Source organism: Urocitellus parryii, chromosome 10 (genome assembly GCF_045843805.1).
Source record: "Urocitellus parryii isolate mUroPar1 chromosome 10, mUroPar1.hap1, whole genome shotgun sequence".
In the NCBI taxonomy this organism is placed as follows: Eukaryota; Metazoa; Chordata; class Mammalia; order Rodentia; family Sciuridae; genus Urocitellus; species Urocitellus parryii.
In genome coordinates, this window is record NC_135540.1 from 116,305,746 (window position 1) to 116,326,616 (window position 20,871).

General features: G+C 42.5%; 1 protein-coding gene across 1 annotated transcript in view; it reads left to right on the top strand.

Annotated features, from left to right (window-relative positions):
- Window positions 1-346: 346 nt before the first annotated feature.
- The window catches only part of Rell1 (RELT like 1), a 58,885-nt gene continuing 38,360 nt past the window's right edge, over window positions 347-20,871 (top strand). The window contains exon 1 of the mRNA XM_026385892.2: window positions 347-542. Coding sequence (XP_026241677.2) covers window positions 455-542 — 88 coding nt within the window. The 5' untranslated portion in view covers window positions 347-454. The remainder of the gene's footprint in view (window positions 543-20,871) is intronic.

Here is a 20,871-nt window from a genome sequence, read left to right on the forward strand (position 1 = left end):
TGAGGCGTGGCCGGGCTGCAGTGGGTGGGGCACAGGCGGGGCCAAGCCTAACCCGCGCGGCTGCGGGGTTCGCAGAGGAAGCGGGAGCGGAAGGGAGAGGCGGAACCGGGCAGCAGTGAGCGGGGCCGGAGAGGCGGGGAAGGGGGCACGGCTAATCCGCGCGGCCGGGAGGAGCCTGGGGTGCGGGGAGAAGCGGGAGTTACAAGGGGAGGCGGGGCCAGGCCGGAGTGGGCGGGGCCGTGGGAGCGGGACCTTGTGGCGGAGCCCGGGAACGGCGGGGAGAGGCGGGGCCGAGCCGAGGGGGTGGGGTTTGGGTGGGGCTACGGCGGGGCGGGACGCAGGGCGCGCGGGGGCCGACCCGGGCCACACGGTCCGCCCGCGGGTTCCAGAGCCGCGCCGCCAGCCTGAACGCCGTACGCGGCGCCCCGGGGGAGAAGGGCAAAGCGACGCGGCTATGGCTCCGCGGGGACTCCCGGGGTCTGCCGTCCTCGCCGCTGCCGTCTTCGTGGGAGGCGCCGTGAGTTCGCCGCTAGTGGCCCCGGGTGAGTGCCCCGTTGGGGCCGGGCGCCAGGTGCGGAGCCGGGACCCAGGCGCGCGGAAGGAAGCGTGGGTTCGGGACTGCAGCCCCGCTGCGCCCCGCGCTGTCTGTTCTGGCGCGGCCGCGGGGTCCTGGCGTTGAACGTCTGGCTGGCCCGGGGTGGCCCGGGGTGGCCCGGGGTGGCCCGGGCGGGGCGCGGCGCGAGGCAGCGCCTGCCTTCCCTCCCTTCCCGCCCGCGGGCTCCCGCCTGCCCTCCCCGGGGACCTCTTCTGTGGACCTGTGTCGCCCCAACTCCGAGCTGCCCATGGTGTGGGGACCTGACTTGGTGTCGCCTTCCTTGGATGCGCTTTCTCCCTGCCCTCGCGCCTCAGACCCCCGAGGACCCCTTTCCTGCCGCCCTGTGTCTCAAAGGCCCTGCGAGCGGAAGATCATGACGTGGGACTGGGTGGCCTGTCGTCGCCTCCCTCATCTTTAAAAAAAAAACCAAAATCTTAAAATCTTGAAGAGTCACAATGTCTTTCTAGGTTTTTATTTTAGTGTTTGATGGATTCTTGTAACTGGTCAGGGGTCCAGATTTCTTCCCATATATACAGGATAAATTAACGCGGAAGGGAAGGCATATTTGTAAACTTACTTTTTTTTTTTTTTTTTTTCTGTGTCAATTCCTGTCATCACCAAAGGAGCCTTTAGTGGCGGTAAGCCACCAGCAGAGATGCTGAAGTGTTGTCTCCAATGATGAACTACCTGCAGGAGTTTTTAATTGAAATCTCTAAAGAGGAGGTATAACTTTTATAGAAGCTCTAACACTCTTGTTTTTATAACTTCAGACACCAGGGATTTCTTACCATCATCCCCCTATTAATTGCCACCCAACAGCAGTAGTTTGGAAAAAAAAAAAAAACTTATATCTTGGCCATTTGGGGTTACCACAGCTTGGAATCTTACGTCAGCAAGCTCTTCCAAGCTTGTCTTCAGGGTGGCTCCTCTTCAGTTCAAATAATTAGCAATTGGAAACCTTCCAACAATGATTATCTTCTCCATAAAAAATACATACCCTGCTCTTCCTCCTGAGAACATTCCAATCACTTACAGCTTTTAAAATGGCTAATCACTTTGGCCTTTGCTTTTTCATAGGAAGCAGAACAGGTTAGGAAGGGAATAGGAGGGATAGTGTGTCTCTTGAGTCTTTGTTATCAGACCTGTGTTTCCTTCAGCCATGGGGAAATGACAGTGAGTGCCATGTCTTATTTGATGGGAGATTTTTGATTTTCATCCTGTGTTTCATTACTGGGACTAAAGGTACATAACTAGGTTCAAATTGGACTCCAGACTGTCGATAGTGCTTCAAGGGCTAGGATCAGATGCTCCAGAATTTGGAAGAGAGCTCAACCTGTGAGTAAAATTGTTAAAAATTTAGCATATGATGCACATAATTATGGGTCAGCAGGGAAAATCTATTCCTAGAACAGGTTTGTATTTTTATAGATCTCTGAGCAACATCCAAGTCTGAGGACTCCAGTGTGACTGAGAAAGCCCTTATCTAATATTGCACAGTAACCTTTTTGATGAAAGTTATTGCTTAAAAAGAATGAGGTATCTAAAAAAGGAAGGAATACAGAGTATCAATTTGTTAGTGTGATTTAAAACCTGTATCAAGAGAAGATGTCTTAGCCAGGTGTGGTAGCATATGCCTATAATCCCAGCGGTTTGGGAGAATGAGGCAGAAGGATCATGAGTTCAAAGCCAGCCTCAACAAAAGCGAGGTGCTAAGCAACTCAGAACCAGTCTCTAAATAAAATGCAAAAATAGGGCTGGCACTCAGTGGTTGAGTACCCCTGTGCTCAATCTCTGATTCCCCCCCCCCCCAAAAAAAAGATGTCTTGAACAGCCAACATCTAATCTCCTTGGAACCAAAGGCTTGCTAATGTTTGTTAGGGAAGTAGGAAGAAAGCCAGGGAATGGGAAGTCATGTTGAGAGCTTGGTGTGTCCCAGATTTGGGGTTGGGAACTTTGTATATATTAAAACATATCTCATAACCCTATGAAGTATTTATTTTCAGTGGGACAACGTCACACAGATATTCTATCAGTCGGCATTCAATCAGAAAAGCACAACCACTAGGGGCTGTGTGTGTATCTGTGTGCATATGCACTTGTATATGTATGAATATATGTATTCCCTGCCCCCCCCCCATAATCCAGCCTGCTTAATTCTAAAGTTCATTTCTGTTCCATTGTATCCCACTGTATCAACTTTAGCAATCTTGCTGAGATTCTAAAATAGAGAATTTAAGATGATAATATTATAAGCATGTTGTTATCCGAAGTTGTGAAGTAGAGAGGACAGATAGCTTTACAGTGGGTAGTGGCAGTATCTCTTTCACTTCCTTTGCAGCAGAAGAGTCTCACTGAACGTCTGTCTCTTAGAAGCAACATTTGAGACTATATACCACAAACATCAGAAGGGGTGATTTTCCACATCTTGGCTTATTTATGTCAAGTTCTCTGGTTACCCAGCCTTAGGGCTTATTAGTTTCTCAGTTTCTCTACCAGGCAGTGGGCATGGCCCCTGAGTAAGGAGTGGGTGAAAAAGGTGCAGGGACCAGTGAGATGAGAAGTGTAGAATCCCAGGTTCTGTGGGTTTCCATCCAGTCTCCTGACTTTTCATTGAGATGCTAAAGATAAGCTTTATTAAATTCTGGGTTCTCCTTTGGGCAGGTAGCTGACCAAATGTACATTTACATAGTACGTGGCCAGTGAGTGGAATGTTTGAAAAAACATTCTTTGGAATTCCATGATCAAAAATTTAATTTAAAGAGGAAATGAAAACTTGAAAAGTGCCTGTCATTTCCTCCCTATCCTTTGCATATTCCTCTCCTCCAGAAAGAGATGAATCAAACAAACTATTTGGGAATTTGAATAGTTGGATTTGAACCAGAGAGTCCATAGTTTCAGGTGATACAAAAATTTCATCATTACTTTTTCAAGAATTATTTGGCTCTGATGTTAAAGTCTAATTTAAAAAATTTTAAAAAAAATTACCAAAAGAATGATCTGCTGAAAGCCAGTATAATAGAATGTAGTGCAGCTTACAAGGACTAAAATTGGAATTTTTGCATACATCATGGGTATTTTATTTTATTCTTTTTGGAAGAGGGGATTTGATGTTTATTATGTGTTATGTGGCAGGCAATGGTCTAAGTATTTAGATCATTTAATTAACAGGGTAGTAGCAAGATGTAGTAGAACTAGCACTTTGCTTTAAGTTATAGCCCTGGATTTGCTGTCAAAAGCTAAAGAGAGATTCAACTCTGCCATTGGCAGAGTATTATTCTCTCTGCCTCCATTTCTTCACCTGTGAAATGGGGGCATTGTGCCTGTTCTGGTTTCCATGTTAAGTTCAAATAAGCTGTTACCTCTGAAAGTTCTTGGCAGATGGCACAGTGGGAAGTCTTTTATCTGTGTATTTATTGATTTTACAGCACAGAAGTGCTCCCTTAGACTTGATTTAATTATAATATATGTCAGTTAAGACTAATAAATGTAGACCAAATGTTCTATATGGTTTGTATCCTGGAGGTGGTGATGATGTTGCAATGATAAGTTGTAATTTTCTAAAAGCCCAAAGTGACATCTCAGATACATGGGATTGCTGCTATTGACAAGTAGTTAAGTGGTGAAGTTTTCCTCATTCTCCCTCAGCTAAAATATAATGCTGCAGGTATTTTTGGAAAATCCCCTCAAATTTTGAAAGTTTGTGTGGTAAGGGGAAGAGAAACACCTTAATCCCATTACTCTGAGCACCTTTCACTGTTAGTATATTCTGGTCCTCTCGAAATGTATCCTGTACTTCAGTAGGATCATAAGGCAATGCAAGTCTATTGTATCCTGCCCTTTCACCTTATATTCTATATAAAGGTTTCTACTTTTTCCTATAAACTAAAAAAATGGCTGATGATGTTTTATTGTGTGGATTTGCAGTATTTTACCTCACTGTGCCTCTTTTAGGAGGTTGCAGTTATTAACTAATTGTTTTAAACCTCATTGTTTCTGGGGCTGGGTTTGTGGCTCAGTGGTAGAGCGCTTGCCTTGCATGGGTGAGGCACTCGGTTTGATTCTCAATGCCACATAAAAATAAACAAAAGAAGATATCTACAAATAAAAGAAAAAAAACTCATTGTTTCCATGTATACTTTTGTGCATGATCTTGGATGACTATTGACTTTCACAGAAAATGGTTCCTAAAAAGGCAATTTAGAGGTCAGTGATATTCACATTTTTGAGGCTGTTGATGATTCCAGTGTTGATCTGAAAGTTGACCTAGTTTGTTTTCACAGCCATGGTTTAAAAGTGTCACATTTCACACTCTTGGCATTTTCCCCCTGAGAAACATATTTGCCAATCTTTTGGGCAGAAATTGATACCATGATTATTTTTATTTTTGCATTTTGATTAGTAGCAGATTGATTATTTTTTTTTCTAGCATTTGAGCCATTTTGACATGCCTACAATCCTTTCTGGGCAATTCTCAAATGTGAAAAGTTTTGAAAAGAAAAATTTTTGTAGGCTTTTGGTATATCCTTAGGGAGAGTGGGATGGGTAAAGGGTGGTGGATACCCTGGTGATAAAACAACCTGAACTAAGGTGAGATTCTGGAGTATGTATTTATCTCACTTAGTCTGAATATTTTCCTATAGTAATACTAACAAGTTTGATTTCTGAGTATTACACAATGTGTGTTAAATGCACCACATTTCCTTTCTAGAATCACAGAATCTGAATTTAAGCACATCTGACCTCCAAGTTTCCAGATAAGGAATTATGGTTCTGTATTTCCTCTTTGACTCAACTATTCAGTCTGTTGAAAGTTAAATGTATGTATCTTCTGTAAATATCCAAAATAGCCTATAGAGAAACACAAAAACTCTACAGAGGTTTTCAAAAATATCAAAAATCTGAAGTTTTTTTTTTTTTGTTGTTGTTTTTGTTTTTTCAGTACCAGGGATTGAACTCAGGGGTACTTGGCCACTGAGCCACATCCCCAGCCCTATCTTGTATTTTATTGAAAGAGACAGGGCCTCACTGAGTTGCTTAGTACCTCGATATTGCTGAGGCTGGTTTTGAACTCGCGATCTTCCTGTCTCAGCCTTCTGAGCCACTGGTATTATAGGTGGCCGCCACTGTGCCCGGCTCTGAAGATTTTTTTTTTAAATACAAAAATAACCTGTGAAGAAAATAACTCTTCAAATGCATGGTACTTAAGAAAAGAAGCACCACCTTGATATTCTAGAGTGGAAATGAATAAAAGAAGGCTACCTGGATGAAGCTGAGGTTTTGTTTATTCTGGGTGGCTTTATGGACAGGTGCCCATTCTAATGGAACCTTGATGGATAGATGGAGTGTTTGGGCTAAATTTCTTCTCTGCTGTGTTCTGCCAGTTATCGACACAGCTTTCTTTGTAAGAAAGAAACTGAATCCACCCAAGGGACTTGTGGGAGAGTGGGATGGGTAGAGGGTGGTGGATACCCTGGGCAACCCAAGGTCTTGTGCCCAGTCATCTCGAGGATCCTTTTGCCAAACTCATTGAACTCAAGGGACCTGGTTTTCCACTTCTACTTCAGTTCCCCAAGCCCCCTCCCCCCCCCCCCAGCTTCTTATTTTTGCTCCTTTGGCACTGTTCCAGGATACCAAACAGGGACAATTCCCCAGTCTTGGGTCTTCAGTTTCCTGTCCTAGCTGCTAGCCCTCCCGTGTCCTCCTCCATTTTGTTTGTATGCTTCTGTTTATAACTGCATCTCAGTTGCTAATAAAAGTGCAATTCATAGAGAGAAAAAAAAAATCTTTGAACTACTTCTTTTCTGATTATGGAGAAAATAAGGCTGACCTGCCCCATGGAGTTATTGTTACAATTACATGAAATAAAACAAGTGCTTGGCACAATGTTTGGTACACAATAAACACTAAAAAGTTATGTTACTATTATTTGTCCTTAACTAGACACCCTTCACAGCTAAAGGATGAGACAAAATTCCTAACCACTCCAGAGTTTTCTTTTCTGGTCCTCTGTCATTACTGGAGCATCTCCTATCCCATTCAGCTCCTGAGCCCTGGATGCTGGTGCTGGCTGTGGAAAGGGTCCTTGGGGATGCATGTTGGGCAGTGCCCAAGGCTTTGGGAGGAAGAGTAGGGGCCAGAGGGCTTGGCAGAATTATTTTGGGGAGGCAGGAACTATATGGGTCAGGGACATTGGCTGCCAAGAAAAAAAAAAGGCAAGGAAGGACACAAAGAAGAAGGAAGTAAACCATTACCTTTATAAAGGTAAAATGTGGTACTTTCTTTCTGACGATTGCATCAATTGCTTTATTCTAGTCAGCTGATCTGTAGGTGTGGTTACAACATTGTGCTACTTTTGTCGGGTGTGACTTACATGCCTATAAATGACTTGGGAAACTTGAGGCAGGAGTATCTCAAATTCAAGACCAGCCTCAGCAACATAGCAAGACCCCATCTCAAGATAAAAAATAAAAAGGAGGGCTGGGGCTGTAGCTCAGTGGTAGAGTGCCTGCTTTGTATGTGTGATGCACTGGGTTTGATCCCCAGCACCACATAAAAATAAATAAAACACAGGTATTGTGTCCATCTACAACTAAAAAACTAATCAAGAAAGGAAGGAAGGAAGGAAGGAAGGAAGACTGGGGATGTAGCTTAGTGGTAAAATGCCCCCCCCCCAAAAAAAAAATCAAGCCAGTTTTCCCCTAGAATGTAATTAGCACATTGGCATGCTTTTTGGTTATCCAGTGTCTGGCTGGTTATTGGGCATTGTCTCACTGCTCACTGTTGAGTGTTGTTTTTTGGTACCAGGGATTGATCCCAGGGATGCTTAACCACTGAGTCACATCCCCAGCCCTTTTCATGTTTTTTTTTTTTTTTTAAATTTTTATTGTTGGTTGTTCAAAACATCCTTTTCATGTTTTATTAGAGATAGGGTCTTACTGAGTTGCTTAGGGCCTTGCCAAGTTGCTGAGGCTGGCTTTGAACTTGTGTTCCTCCTGCCTCAGCCTCCCGAGCTGTTGGGATTACAGGTGTGCACCATCATCCGTGGCCTGTTGAGTATGTTGATAAAGTATGATCTCATGAGGAAGCAGAATCCTGTAGTGTTAGGGATGGAAGGGGCAATGGAGATCTCAAGCTTGCTTAGCAGAAAAAGCTGGCCTTGCAGGACTTTACTCCCTCTAGGACTCTTTCCATTCTGTTCAACTGTCTTTCCACTGAAGTGGACCCAGCATTGCTGCTGGTGGCAGATTTCCTTGGTCCTCAGGCTTAGGGGTCTGGTTTCCCAGTTCTTAGGATCTGGGATGAGTAGAACTTGAGAAAGCATGGCTTTAGCTATCTGACTCCTGGTCAGCTCTTAGTAAAATACTTACAGGGTGTGAAGGTACTTTAACAAATCATGTTGTCATTAGTCCCCTCCCTTTGCAGGTAGAGAAACTGAGTGAGTCTCAGTGGCCTGCAGGAGTCAGGAGTGGTTTAGCTCATGGAGGAGCAGATCATTAGGGAGGGACTCTTGCTCACTGTTGGGGACTCACAGTTAAGCATAGGACCAGAATAGAGCAGATACTTGAAAGTGTGAATGAAGGAAGGAAGCCCAAGTTAGAATCTCCATGTTCTAATTCTTCGCCCAAGACTTTGTCTTTATAAGAAAAGTGAAGAGTTACTCATTTCAGTATTTACCTCCAAATCTTAGCTGCAAGTCTGCATTGCTCTTCCCCTGAGTTGGCAAGAGGCTGTTTGTGTGCCAACTTCTATGGGCCAAATTGCTCCAAAGGTGGAAAAATCTGGTCATGAAGAGAGAAAATGATAACATCAAGTAAGCAAGTTTTACCTTATCAGGGGAACCTAGTGTGGCACTGAGAGGAGGGAGTGTTAGTGAATGTTTTCAGTGCAGATTTTCAAAACCCTTATCTATTCACAAAGGTCTTTTCAAAGATAAAGTAAACCAAGTTGCTTTTCTACAATCAAGGCTTGTAATGCATCTATCAATTGTGTGTGTATCAAAATCCTAATTTATGATGCTTTATAATATTCAAAACCATTTGTTTCATGGTTGTCTGAGTCTGTTTTTTGGTCCTATAACAAAATACTTGAGAGTGGGTAGTTTACAAAGAATAGACATATATGTGGCTCACAGTTGGGAAGCTGGGAATCTAAGAACATGGCACTGGCATTCACTGGCACCTGATGACGGCCTCCTTTCTGCCTCTTAACATGGTAGAGGGCATCACATGGCAAAACAGACCACGTGTCTCTTCCTTTTCTTATAAGGTCACCTCTTATAAGGTCTTCCTCTTCTTGTAATGCCACTCTGGGAGCCCTACCTACATGACCTCATCTAATCCTAATTACCTCCCAGAGGCCCCACCTCCAAACATCATTAACATGAATTTGAGGATTAAGTTTACAACACGAACTTTTGGGAACACAATCAAACTGGAGCAACAGGCTAATTCTTTGATTTATTTAGTCATTCAGCAAATATTAACGAAGTGCCGTACTGTATGCCAGGCACTGAGGATGAAATGGTTTGAACAGAATAGACTCAATCCCTGCCTTTGTGGAACTAACAGCTTATCAGGAAAGACAATTTATGATGAAGTGTTAAAGTGTCTCAATAAGGGAAGTCTGGCACAAGGCCAGAGTATCTCACCTGGGGCTTGGGTGAGTCATGAGTAGAGAAATGAAAATTCAATATAGGTTGGACAAGCTTTCTGGAGGAGATGAAGTTTAAAACTGGAGAGCCTTAGGGCTTAGCCAGTTGAACAGAACCAGCAGTCACTGTAGAGATGAGGTGGTAATATGGTTCCAGTGTCCCCAGTGCTTCATGTGTTAAAATCTCCACTATGAATCATTAAGAGTATGGGAACTTAATCTACATATGGTGTTTGGGCGGGGGTGGGGGTGGGGGGGGGCTTTGGGAAGTGATTAGGATTGGATTAAGTCACCAGGGTGGAGCCTTCATTATACTGATGGCTTTGTGAAAAGAGGAAGAGGGACCAGAAGAGACACAGGTGCACACGCACACATGTACTTGCATGCACTTCTGTGCCTGCCACTTGCCTCTCAACTGTGTGATGCCCTGTGTTACCTGGGGACTCTGTCAACAAGAATGCCATCACCAGATGAAGGCCCCTTGAACTTGCCGAACTGTGAGCTAATGAACTTCTTTTTTTTAACTTACAGTCTGTGGCATTGTGTTATTGATAGCGGAAAACAGACTAATATAGGAGTTCAGAGCAAGCCGAGCCACAGCAATGGTTCCCAGGCCCAACTGTGCATGAGGCCAGCTGCAGGGCTAACCCAGGCCCAGGCTGCTGCATCCCACTGAGGCAGAAGGGCTGGGATGGGGTTGGGGAATTGGCTTTTCTCTCACATTCCCTAGTGATGCTGGCTATGAATCAAATGTGAGCAGGAGGGTTGGAGAGACGAGAGAAGAAGTAGGTGGTTGTACCCATCTTCACCTGGAATTCCCTCCCTTTTTGGGCTATCTGTGTCCCATCCTCTGTCCATTCTTCAAGCTGAGATCCAAGATAACATTCCCAGGAACCTCTCCTATGTATTCTAGTATTGTCACTTCCTGTGGACATACAAAATTGAGTCTATGTTACATCTGTTCCATGTTATTTAACACTCAATTACATGCATTTGTTTCTACTGAGTATGTTTTGTCTAACTAGAGTTCCTTGAAACAGCCAAGCATGAGAGATGCATAAGTATTTGGTCGCTTGATCAAATTTAATTTTTGCAACCATATGAGGAACATATTGCCTTATTCTTGGCTCTGTAGGGGTGAGGAAACTGAGATGGAGAAATAACCAAGGTGAAAAAAGTGAAATTTCCTGCTCAAGTCACAGAGGAAGAGAAGCTGTATATTTGGATATAAAGCTAGCTGTATATTTCTTCTTCTCAAATGTTCATTGCATGATGTGAAATTGCATGTATTCTATGCTTTGTCCCACTGGTAGGAGAAATGTTTTGCATTTCATTTGTCTTACTTTTCCACCAAAGTTCTGTCTACTTAATGATCAAACCAAGCCAGGTCTGGTGGCACACACCTGTCATCGAAGTTTAGTCAGGAGGCTGGGGCAGGAGGATTGCAAGTTTGAGGCCAGCCTTGGCAACTTAACAAGGCCCTAAGCAACTTAGTGAGATCCTGTCTCAAAATAAAAAAGGAAAAGGGCTGGGGATGTGGCTCAGGGGTAAAGTTCAATCCCCTGTACTGTAAACAAAAAAACAAGACCAAATCAAGGCATCTTATGAATGAAATGTAGATTTTTGTTTTTAGTGAGAAATGCGTAATTAGCCTAGGAGTTTTTCAGAAACTGTCCACTTCTTTTAGAGTATTTAAAGGAGTGATTCAATTTACATGTAATTCAGCTTGGAGATGATTTTTTTTTAATAAAATGCTGGCATGATAGAGATATGAAGGAAAAATCACTTTTAGTTCCTGAAAAGACAAATTTAATAACTATGCTATTACTCTTCTTAATCTGCCAGAAATGTTTAAATGGATGAAGATTTATAAAGACCTATATATAATGTGTCCAGTGGTAGGTAGGTTTAAAAACAAATGAGTAAACAGTTCCTTTCAGTACAGATAACAGGTCAAGCCTACTTCTCTGTGCTTAGATACAAATACAACATGGTTTTCTGAGATTCCTCTAAGAGGTGGAAGTTTGAAGACTTCACTGGGCTTTCTGTCCTAAAATGTAACTTGGAAATACTAATTTTCCAGTGCCCCAACAGCTCTGCATAGCTGGAAGCCTCCAGCACAATTGTGTGAATTATCCACAGTATAGAAGAACAGCAGCCCGGAATTTCCTGGCATTGGCCAGGCGGCAGATGTGCAGGGCTCATTCCTTCATTTTTTTTGCTTGAATGTGTTTATTGCGTCCTCAGTTCTTTCTACCCTCTGTTGAAGACAAATCACAGAACAACCACCAACAGAAAAGTAGAGACCTGTGACATGCTCAACTGGCTGACAGCCAAGCAAGAAATTGGGTTTGGAGGGGGAAATTATTTCACATGCTTATTTTCCAAGTCAATGTCTTTATAGCCTTTGCAGGCAAAGCTTGTAGAGATTGTTTATTATACAGCACACAGTTAATTTAAAAATGAGCTTTTTCTTTTTTGAGATGCTGTTAAGTATTGTGTAGGCATGTCACATTTGGTTTCTGTTCTGCAGTGGTGGAAGAATGGATTTGGTATAATCAGAGTCACTAAGTGCTGTGTGGGATCACAGAGGAGGGAGACGTTTCCTTTGCTGATGAGAAGGATGGAAAAGACTTCATAACCTAAAACTTGACATTTAAGTGGACCTTAGAGGAAGTGTAGGGGATGGTGTCCTGATCCCATGAATCAACCTGGATAAAGGGATGGAGGGAGGAGCAGAAAACTCAGTGAAGACCCGGTGGGGACAGAGGTGAAAACTGTGGGAGATTGAAGCTAGGCTAAGGAGCTACTAAAACTGCACTTGTTTTTGTGGGCAGCAAGGGCTGAGGATTAGGATGGGAGTGGAGGAAGGGGGACCAGAAGAGGCCCTCAGGCGCTGCCCTATGATGGAACAGCCCAAGAGGCTGAACTAAATAGGACCTGAGTTTGTGATGGCCCCATATTGTCAGCAAGGCAGCTGGTTTGCTGTTTCAGTGTCCACATCTGGAGAAAGAAAAAAAGGACAAGAGTGCAAATAATACTTGTTTTGTTCTTTATACATCTCAGAGTTGTTTAGAGGATCAGGCAAATAATATAGTCCTTTGTAAGTATACAGATAAGACCCATGTAGCACAATAGGTTTTGTGCCATACATGTGAGGTATAGACAGAAAGAAAGTTCTTTTCAGTTTAAGGAATGCTGGGAAACGAGAATGAAATAAGTGCAGTGTACACAGCTTTGGGAGGGGGGAGGGGGGAGAGCCAAGACATGTTCATTAATGGTAAAAGCTGACTAATTATGAATTCATCTTAGAGTAAGTCCTCGGAAATTACATGGCCATTCTGACTACTGAATTCTTAATGCTAAACATTTATTTTTTGAAGACTTGAACATTTTCAGTGTTTGGCCCTATCTTCAGTCAAGACCACCTGTTTTCATCTCTTCTGGGTCTGGAGGTGTAAGTCTGTCAGTAGACATGCAGATTAACATGGATGATGTGAATCCCTGCTTGGGGATCTCTCACTTCCTGCAGGTCTGTTCTCTTAGTCTCTCAATGTCTTAGAATGTGATTGCAGAGATTTGGAGGGAGGAAAAATGACCAGTCAGAAGGGAATCTAGTAGACATTTAGTGTCTGCATATTATGAAAGTTGTACTTGCACAGATTGTATAGTCCCTGTCTTGGTTACTGGGCAGATGGGAAGGCTAGGAATGGGAGAAGATTTGGAGGGAAAGAATTCTTTTTTTAAAAAAAAAATTTTTTAATTTATTTTTTATATACATGACAATAGTAGAATGTATTTCACTCATTATTACCCATTTACAGCACAAGTTTTCGCAACTCTGTATATAAAGTATGTTCACGCCAAATTATGCCATTATACATGTACTTTTTTTTGCATTACAATTCTTAATACACATATATACTACAATTTTTCATATCTCTGTTTATATGTAAGGTATGTTGACACCAAGAATTCTTTTTAAAAAAGTCTTAAAAAAAAAAAAAAAAGAATTCTTTTGCTGGAACCATAGGCTAGAACATTTGATCTTTCCCATGCTGGTTTGGTGCTGAACCTTGAAATACTAATAAAGACTTTTTTTTTTTTAATTTGTGATTTGTACTTTTATTTATTTAGTTTTTTTCAATGTGATACTGGAAATTGAACCCAGTGCCTCACACATGCTAGGCAAGTGTTCTGCCACTTAGCCACAACCCCAGCCCAAGATTCTTAACTTTGAGTCAATGTGGTATAATAAAAATATGTTTGGTCTCTGTTCCTGATTTCTGGCACAGAACTCCTGAAACCCTTGGAATTTATTGCGTGATAGGAGCATCTTTTATTATTTGTACTGAGCCCTTAGCCATACTTGATTTTATGCTAATGTAGTGACTTGGTGGGGCTGCAGGTAGCTTCTGGATAGGGCTGGTTGCCTGTGGGTCCAACCATGTGATTGGAGGTTGGGAGCTTTTAGTCCCTCCCTGATCCGGAGGAAGGGAGAGGGGCTGAAGATTGGGTCAGTCACCAATATCCAGTGATTTAATCAATCTTTCCTACCTACAAAACTTCAGTAAACACTCTGAAACAAGGAGACTGAGGGAGCTTGTTGGGTGGAAGTGCCCTCGGAAAGCCTGACCCCTCCCCTTTCCATATTTTTGCTCTATGCATCTCTTCCTTTTGGCTGTTCCAGGGCTGAATCTGTCATAATAAACCTGAAATCAGAAGTACTGTGCCTCACTGAATTCTGTGAGTCATAGTAAACTGTTGACGCTGAGTAGGGGATGGTGGGAAACCCTCAGATTTGTGGTCAGCTGGACAGCAGTTTGCTTAATCTGGAGACCCTGTGTGAGGCTGGCATATGACGCAGGAGCCATCCTGTGGGACTGAGCTCTCCACCTGGAGGGTCTGTACTACAAAGGTGGATAATGTTAGAACTGAATTGAATTGAATCAAAGGACACCCAGTTGGCACTGAAAAATTGGATGTTGGAAAAATATATCAGTTGTCTTTCCTGTTGTGGAAAACTAACTAACAGCATTAAAACATTGTGCCCAGAACAATATAAAATTACACTTGTTTTCTATTTAGGAAAAAAACCTAAAAGGTGTTTAAAAAATTTAGAAGGAAAGGAACGAAATATCAGGCTAGTGCTGTCCTTTTCCTGTGTTTATACTGTATTTTATAGTATACTAAAGTGGAAGTGTAGTATAGTGTACTAAGTGGAAGACCACCACATGTTGTCTTTGACCTTTGTTTCCTATGGTTTAGACCAAAGATTTCAAAGTATTGTTTCTTCCTCTAGTCAGAGGAAATACCTAGTATGTCAATATTATGGATTGTAGTTACAGGCAGTTCCCCTACCAGGGGATTTCCAGGACTGCATTCTGACTAACATCTGAAGCATTGATACTAATGTTTGGCTGAACCATATGAAATGACCAGCATTGAGCTGGTTTTGACCTACAGTGACAACAACTTCATATGATTCAGCCTAATAGTAATGAAGGCTCTTTATTGACCTATTTGTAGTTAAAAAGAAAAAATCTGAGTATCACTAAGATGTTTTAGAAAACTCATAAAGTAGAAAAAGAGAAAAAAATATTTCAAAGTTCCAATATTGACTGATAAGGAAAGTATTGTAAAATAGGCTCTTTTATTGTATACATAGTCCACCTTTTCCCTTTTGGGAAAAAAAAAAAACCATTTCATAATTACTTTTTGTTTGTAAGAGAAAATTTGAAAAATACTTAAAAACTTACACTCTAAAAAGAAAATAACCATAACTTAAATCTTATTATTCAAAGATTCACTTCATAGTTTTCATTAACAGTTGAGACTATTTTGGACAAATGGAATATGACAAGACTGACCCCTTTTTCAGCTTGTTTCTATTTTAAGAGTTGAAGTTTAGGATTTCTGAGAAGTAGTCAGCAGTTTCAACAATTACATGCAGATCAGGGTGGCACTTAAATTTTGCTTCTTATAAATGGTGGCAGATTATTTTTTAAATTAGCACTTGTTGCAAAAAAAGAAAGAGAAAAATGTTATTGGAGAAAATGTAACTTTTAAGTGTACCCTCCCTTTCCAATAATTGACTCATTAGGAAAAAACCATTCTGTTATTCTAGAATTATTACTGGATTCAATGAGTAATGATTATCTGTAGATTTTCTACTCAAGGCTGTTGTTCAACTACTAGAACATCATATTGTCTCAAGTAGTGATGAGCTGTGGATAATCACATTCCATGGAATTACACTGAACATAAAATTGTTTGCTTTTACAGTTAAGAGGTGACAGAGCGGCAGGGCATGAGACTCTGGGACTCTGTAACCAGCAGCCTAAATTAAAATTTCACATCTGTTATCTGCTACCTGTGTGACCTGGTGTAAGTGACTTGACTACTCTATGCTTTAGTTTTTACATCTGTAAATGATGTTGAAAATGATAGTATCTGCCTCATAGGGTTATTTGAAGGCTAATATCTATGAAATGTTGAAATAGTAACCATACAAATAAATATGCATCAATGTGTGAGTATTACTCATAGTATTTTTTCATTGTATACAAATGATTGCTGTTGGTTTTCAGAGTCCTTATTTGGGTTTCATCCTAGTGACCTTCACATTCATTTCTCTCCTTTAAAATCCACTTCTCTATGTGTAGGGAGTTTTTGATTACTCCTGTTTAACCTTTTCTGTGTTTGTCTTTCCTGACAGGTCTTTGCTTTCTCTCCTGGCCTTTCTTTTCCTTTGCCCCTTCTCTAGCAGCAGTTGTGGGAATTTCACATAAGGACACTCTGACCACATGGAACCTATCGGCCCTACAGTTACTCACCTCATCTCCCAGTTCCCAGATTCTCAGAAGCCAGATCACGTGCTGTCTGGCAGGAACACTGCCTGCCTTAGCCTGTGATTAATTGGAAAGTCCTCTGTTTAGGACTTGTGTAGTTTTCTGTTTAATCATTATCCGCTTCCTGTTCCTGGAAGGAAGAGAAGTGCCGGCTGCTGTGTGTGACAGGGAGCAACTGCTGGCTGCGTCTTCTGAGCTCCACATTACACACTACCCCCTCCAGCCCTGTTCCAGGGGTCAGTGCCTGTCCCTCTGTGCTTGGCTTTGTGTCCCCAGCTGAGCTATAAACTTCATGAGGATGGTAGCTACTGTACACTGATAACGACAGTTATTGCTGATAATAATAATGACTGCAATGCGAGCCAAGGCTTACAGAGCGTTTACTCTGTACTGGACACTTGGGTAAACCCAAGTTAAACTCATTAGGACCCAGCAATGACTCCATTATTATGTTCATTTTATAGATAAAGAAACAGTTTTTTTTATCTGCTGGGGTCTTCTAACTAGAAGGCAAGTTGAACATAGCCGAGCCAAGAAGGCCTGGTTTCTGCCTTTCTTTCTTCTTCTTCGGGAGCAGCTGTGGCCCAGAGTGTGGGCCCTGCCCAGAGCTGACCTCGATTTACATCTTAGGCCAGCCATTCCTCAGATGAGTGACAGATACTTGCTTCTTTATGGTCTCCATTTCTGAGATGTGTTTAATAATAGTTGTGGAGGTTAAAAAATATAAAATGCAAATAAAGATACTGGGCACAAAAGGGAGGAGCTGTGCAGTTTAATTGCTCTCAGCAGTTGGTGGTGAAGCAGCTGAACACCCCACAGCCCCAAATATGGACATCATAAACCCCAGCACTCCAGAGGGGACACCCAGTCTGTGTCTCCCTCTCCCTCTGAGGGTTAGGCCTGCGCTGGGCTAGTCTCCCTGTTTAAAGCCCTTGCTCCACTCCAGCCAGCTCAGCCCTGCCCCTTGTCTCTGGAGGTTAGTTTGCTGCGGTGTGCTTAAGGGGGATGGCAGGGCTGGCCTCCCAACCCTGGCAGGCCAGCTTGCTCAGAAACCAGGAATCTAGCTCCCCAAGACTTGTCCAGTGCTCCACCTTCCTCTGTAAGTTCCTGGGGACTCGCTGATCCCTGAAGGGACACTGCCTGGCCCTGCTCTTGCTGTTTCTGCCGGAAACAGGCCATCTGGGCCTGTCCTCAGCTTCCTAGTTGATGACTTTTTTCTGGCACTCACTACTTAGTCTTCCTCTTATAGTTTAAGTAATTTCTAACCTAGTCCTTGCTTGGCCTCTTGCAAGGAATACCCATGGACAGAATTTTCTTAGGAATCGTAGCCCTCTGGAACGTGAACAGTGGCCTTTGGTGAGGTTACGTAAGCACGAATTTAGTGTCCCCTTAGGGATCTGGCAGTTTGGAATGAGATTCTGAGTCCCGTGAAAATGGATCTGAGGGCCAATTCCCAAAGCTGGGTTTAGGTATGTGCTATTAGTAGCCTTCTTGAATATGCAAACTGGACCCTGTGTTGATGAGCACAGGGGTGTACTGGTCACGGGTGTGTTGCTGTCATTCAGAAATGGCCTACCTGAAAAGAGTGTGAGGCTGCAGGGTGTATGGGTTGCCCAGCTCTAAAAAGAATATACTTGTTTATGCTTTTGGAAACAGTTGCTATTTGGCAAATGGTGTGTAAGTATTTTGAACATTCTGTCCTACCCAAATAGGATCTTTAAAAAACTTCCTATCAAACTATAGTTAAAGTGGGTACTCCCATCAATTTTGATGACCTGGACATGCTTCTGGAAGGAGAGGGTCTGCTTGCATAGGTTCCATGTAGCAGGGGTCAAGAGTGCTCTCACCGAGTCCCAGGAGCTGTGATTGGGGTCAAAGTTCAAGGTGGGACACCCTGCCCTCCACTTGGGGAAGTCCTGTTTGTGTTAGATGACTTAGCATAGTGTGTCTGAATGGGGTGCTCTTGTGATGTATAAGTAAGAAAGGTGACAGCAGGTCTGTTTTGGCTCCTTTCTCTGTCTTTAGCCAGTGATGTCATGTTAGGCCACTGATTTATTTGCAAAATAAGGATATATCATCAACCTTCCTGGCTAACTTGTTGGCAATAGGAGTTTCAAGTAAAATATTGAATGTGAAAATACATTGAAAAGCATTATTACTGCTGTTTACTGGTGACAGTGAAGGGTCCTTGCTTCTAGAATGCTGAAGTATAACACCAGAAAAGCATGCCGAGGCAAGTGTAGAGTGGAAAGTGGGAAGCTTTATTAAAGGACAGCAGAAAAGATCCTCCTGGTGGAAGAAGGGAACCTGGAAGGCGAATCCATGGAAGGGGGAGGTCTTCCTTTTTTTTTTATATCTTAGGTCTTTTTTTAGTCCTCCCACATTCCTGTCCTTTGTTTCCCTCCATCCTGCAATGATTGGATGCAGGCAGAAAGGCCAAAAGGTGGGAGATAGGTGGACTGATGGGGCAGGGAGATCTAGGCAGGAAGGTCCTGGGGTGATTTGATTAGCACCTCCCTGTTTGCTGGGAGCTGCTTCATTAACAGTTCCTTAGGATGGGTTCTGGACCTTGGGGACATTAACATTTCAATTTCCCCAGGTGCTGTTCTGGTTTCCTGGACTCCATTCTCAATAATGGTCTCCATTTTCTTTATCTTACTGGATATTAGACCTGATTTACCTTACTATGCCTAACTACCTATTTTTAAGTCTGGCTTCAGCATCATGGTATTTGGGCCGGAATTTTCATATTTTATATAATGTGTCTGTAGCTAATGTGTATGATTGAAAGATTTTTTTTTTTGTCCTTTTCCCTCTCTCCCTTCTTCTTCCCTCAAAAATTTTTATATGCCATGTAGTTCACATTGTTGGTACAAATTACATTTGTGACAGCTATTGCATAACTTCTAAGCATAACAGTTTGTGAGTAATAATGTGAACACATACCTATATGTGAACTGGATGCTTTTTAATGGACAGGAACAGGTCTTTTTTTCATTTTTAATCTTCATGACAGTTGATAAAATTAGGGTTTCATTTTAGAGCAACCTTTGTTTTTTTGCAGTTAAAATTAATTTTGGAAAATTTGTGCTATTGATTTAAAAAAATAGAGTCAGTACAAATTTAATCTTGTAGCTAACTTAAATTTTTTTCATGAAGGTTATTTTTACATTAAAAGAAGAGGCATGCAGATTCCAACGTTAGTCATATGCAGTAGGGTCATTTGGCAGGGCACTGGAATGAGCATATGTAGACCTGGGCTGCAGGCCAGCTCTGTGGTCAGATGGTAGTGGTTTAACCCCCCTGTTTTCTGAAAGTCATGTGTTAGTGGATAATATCAAAGGCCACCTCCACTCTTACAGGCACAGCTACCAAGAGTGGGCCCCAGGGATGCATTGCCTGCATTGGAGTGTGCCCTACCACACACCGGGGCTTGTTGTTGAACAACTGTGGGCCTCACTTACCTCATCTACAAATGGGGTGATGAGAGAACCTTCCTTCCAGATGTTGCAGAAACAGGATGAAACTGAACACGAAACATGAAACTGAACAGTGTCCGACACTACAAACACTTGGTCAGTGCTGCCATTACAATTATTTTAAAGTTTAAGCACTCATTCTTGGTAACACACCACCTTTCCAAAGAACCTGAAACAAATATGAGGTTTCTGAAGTTCTCTTTGTTTTGGTTGCTTCAAACAAATGACTAGAAGAATTCCATTTTTTCCTTGACATGACTTAATTTATAATTCAAAAGATACAGATGGATCTTGAGCAAAATTCTTTCTAGGCCTGTCCTCCAGCCCTTCCTAGGAGGCAGATAGGGCTACCAGGAACTCAAGACTTATAAAAATCCCAAACTGACTACACTGAAAACAGCAAAAAGAGGTGGAGCACGGGAAGGAGGGGGAGGGGGCAAGAGCAGGAAAAGAAGATGGGGAAAGATGGAGGGGGGCTCTCACAGCCCTACAGATCCTTGGGCCTTGTCCCTTCCTCTGCTGTGCCCTGATGTTCTGGGTGGGCGGGCTCACCTGTTGGTGGTTTCCTGGCCTGTGTGAACTGACCTTGCCCCATCTGGGTAAGGCCTGGTCAGATGAACATTCTGTTGTCTCCTGAATGCAAACCATTGTTTGAGGTACACTGGAAGATTCCAGAAGAGTCCAGAAGTTGAGCTCTTTCTGAAGACACAGGGATCCTAGAGTTAATCCCTTCCTCAGGAGAAGCCTGGGTAGAGGGGCTGCAGCTGTTGTCTCCTCAGTCTTTTGGTGCCCGTAGGGATTTATGTCTAGTCAGGGCAGTTTGTGGCCTTAAGAAATAATCCCCACTGCAAATCCCAGACAGTGGAGAATGCTGGGGACTTTTTCTGACTCTGTGAAGTCAATATTTCCTCTTTAGTTCAAATTGAAGCCAGGGATGGTAAATATTTAGATTCCTTGTTTCTTTTTTAGTTTCTTTACAATGATGCCACTCTAGTTTCAGTTCTTTGTTCTGGTAGAAAGCTGAGGTTCAGGAGTGATTGTGTTTTGTCCCCCTACCTCCTGCCTGTTTGTTCCTTTTGTGTCCAGCCAAATTCAGTTTTTTGAGGCCGCCTATTAAGTTCTCTTTTTCTCTGGATCACCCTAGTTCTTCCATCCTCAATCCCTATGGTACTTCCACAAGGAAATCCCAGTTTAGAAATGGATGGTGTGCCCCAAATATTCCTTTTGAATAATTAGATTAGAAATTGAAGTGCATTTTCCCATTACAAATAATAATAATTGTCATTAATGACAATAA